Here is a 2,996-nt window from a genome sequence, read left to right on the forward strand (position 1 = left end):
ACTTCTCTCTCTGTTTTTCTCTCCGTCACTATTTTTTCTTCACTTAAAAAAGTCACTGATGATGAAGAAATAAAGAAACTAATATTTGGTTTCGTTTTTTACAGAAGTGACAAAAAAACATAGGACCTCAGTTTACTTGGTTAGTTTGTTGTCCCCCAACCCAGCCGGTTGAGGCAGATGGCCGCCTGTCCTGAGCCTGGTTCTGCTGGAGGTTTCTTCCTGATTAGCAGGGAGTTTTTCCTCTCCACTGTTTGCTCAGGATAGGAGACTGTGATGAAGAGATTCAACACAATCTGCTGGTTTCTTCTTTAGGTTAAAGGAAAAAAAATTGTATAGGTCCTCTGGACGGGTTCTTCTTTAATGAAACGTTTCGTCTCTCTTCTTTAGGTTATTGTTTTTATGTACAGTGCCCTGAGACAACATATGTTGTGACTTGGCGCTATATAAATAAACTTGAACTAGAAAAATTTTAGACATCTACATTGAATGGAAGCTTCTTTTAGGCGTGTATATACTGTAAATTTGATCAATATATAACTTTTATCAGTAATTTTGACAAAATGATCAGATTAAAAAAAATCATAAGTTGTCTAAAACAGTGTGAAAGGGCCTTAAGCTGTCTTTGAAGTTAATGAAATGTCTGCAGTAACAGTACCTTCATGGGTACAAAACACCCAAATATGAGAAAACACCACTATGTTGTTCAAGACCTAAACATTTTTAATAGTTTTGACGTAGCGGCTAACCTCTTTAGCTCCTTTCCTTCCTTTCACAGAGCAGATGGACAGGCAGAGTCGGGCGGCTCTGGGAATTTCTGGAATGTACATGTCGTAGTTAAGCCACTCGTTCCACCTGAAATCAACAGGAAACAAATTGATAAAAAGGTGAGCGGAATCCCAGCACATGAAACAGAATGCGYTCTTCACACCGTCTATACCTGGGATTTGAACAGGGCACACGTTGGGTGTTGACGTTGTCACACAGCTGCTCTCCACCATGGTAAATCCCAGTCCTGACATAGATCTACAGCAACAAGAGCAGAGCTTTTATACACAAKTCCACCGAGTATCTTTATCTGTACACCTACGTTTTGAAGATGTGACATTAGGAATTAACAGATGTCTGTACCTTGTCAATGTCTCTGATGTTTACATTGACGTAAGTAGCGCAGAGTATCTTGATCCTCAGAGTTCCATTGATGGTCCACAGACACTTGGTGGCTGTTTCGCCGTTCATGTAGGGCGTCGCCGTGGATATCCGCCTCGCGTACGACGGCATGGTGAAGTTGTCCATGGGCAGCTGGCAATAAAGGCTGTCTTTAGACATCAACATCAAGTTGGGCATTCTTCCCAGCATGATGCAGCTGCGGACGTACTGTTGAGGACAAATTAACATTTTAAGATGTTTCAGASTGTGACATTTTGAAGCCAATGATAGACTTTCAAGGCTCATCAACTGCAAATAATAGAGTACCTTGTACTGACTAATGGGATATTTCTCCAGGAGGTACTCGTCACAGCCGCAGACCTTGAGGATGTACTTTCCCTGATACTCCTGGACGCACATCTTCAACTGCTCCGGGGTGAGCAACATGCTTCGTGTTTTTTTACGGATGGCTTCGGCGATCACCTGCTCCGGCACACAATCATGGTTGATCTTCAGGGTATACTTTTGCTTGTCATTACTGTTTGAAACAATGACCCAAATGACCACAATGATTTGACCTGAGGGGAAGAAAACAACAAGATGTTTTTCTTACTTTAAGAGAAGCTACAAGCAGAATCACTACAAACAGGTTGAATGCCTTCACCAGAGACGTCTGCCTGAACAAGTCACAGAAAAATGTTCACAAATCCAGGGAACAACATATATATAAATAAAAACAAGTCCAATGAAGTTGGGACATTGTGCTAAACAGAAATAAAAACACAATATGATGATTTGCAAATCGTTTTCAACCTAATTTCAACTGATTACACTACAAATCTTATCTTATTCTTACTTTATTTCAATTTTATTGCCTTGTACAGTATTTTTATTTTATTTGATCTTTTTTCTTTATTTTAATACTATTATCTTAAATCTATTATTATCACTACAATTGCTAATTTTGCATAGCAATATATTTTTTTGTGGATTTCTGTATCTGCTGCTGCTGTTATACCCAAATGTCCCCTCTGTGGGACAATAAAGACTGTTTCCACTCTATTTTATTCTATTAGGGCTGCAACTAACCATTATTATAATAATCGATTAATCTGTCGATTATTTTTTCATTTAATTGATTAATCGGACAAATCATTAAAACACTTAATTACTAGGGTTGGGCAATATTGTCAAAAAAATTAATCACGATTAATTGTGGTATTTAGCCGATAACGATTAATTTGACAATTAATCCCCTGGAGTCCCTGGACACCCTTATGTCCTGGTCTCATGACCAATTTAGTGGGAAAGATTTGCTCTTCGTAAAAATCTGTTCCAAATTGTGTCAAAATTACAGACTTCAGGCTATACATCAATTTTTAAATTGTGTTGATAGATAAATAAATTACAGAACCTTTTTTTATGTTCATCATATTTGAAGCAGAGAGGAGAACTGAGCAGATACTGCCTGGTGGCATTAATCATATTAATCATCAAGTGCCAAAAAGTAATCGATTGTTTTTCTGACGATTAACTGCACACAATACGATTATGCGCAACCCTATTAATTACATAAATATAAGTAGAAATAAATTAATTTAATTCCTGTACAAATTAGGGATGCAAGTTATCGATTAATGTGAAGTTGTCTGAAGTTGGTTTATCTTATTACTTTTACAGCCTCACATTCCAAACAGATCCCTGAGATCTGTAAATCTAAAGCTTTTAGTTGTTCCCAGGTCTCTGCTTGTGACCAGGGGAGACAGAGCCTTTTCAGTTGCAGGACCTCGGCTCTGGAACAATCTCCCACTGTCTGTGAGGTCTGCTGGGTCTCTAAATGAGTTTAAGTC

The 2,996-nt window shown here is 38.2% G+C and overlaps 1 protein-coding gene across 2 annotated transcripts in view; it reads right to left on the reverse strand.

Annotated features, from left to right (window-relative positions):
* The window catches only part of LOC106530180 (phosphatidylinositol 4,5-bisphosphate 3-kinase catalytic subunit alpha isoform), a 46,442-nt gene that overhangs the window by 34,102 nt on the left and 9,344 nt on the right, over positions 1–2,996 (reverse strand). For both annotated transcript variants that reach the window (XR_001311738.1, XM_014025766.1), the window contains exons 4-7: positions 1,474–1,724; positions 1,129–1,374; positions 938–1,023; positions 747–852 (exon numbers count right to left, since the gene is read on the reverse strand). Coding sequence is in view for 1 of the 2 variants with exons in the window: in XM_014025766.1 (XP_013881220.1) it covers positions 747–852; positions 938–1,023; positions 1,129–1,374; positions 1,474–1,724 (689 nt within the window). In the remaining variant the exon portion in view is untranslated. The remainder of the gene's footprint in view (positions 1–746; positions 853–937; positions 1,024–1,128; positions 1,375–1,473; positions 1,725–2,996) is intronic.

The sequence above is a fragment of the Austrofundulus limnaeus genome, unplaced genomic scaffold (genome assembly GCF_001266775.1).
Source record: "Austrofundulus limnaeus strain Quisiro unplaced genomic scaffold, Austrofundulus_limnaeus-1.0 Scaffold497, whole genome shotgun sequence".
NCBI classification, from domain to species: domain Eukaryota; kingdom Metazoa; phylum Chordata; class Actinopteri; order Cyprinodontiformes; family Rivulidae; genus Austrofundulus; species Austrofundulus limnaeus.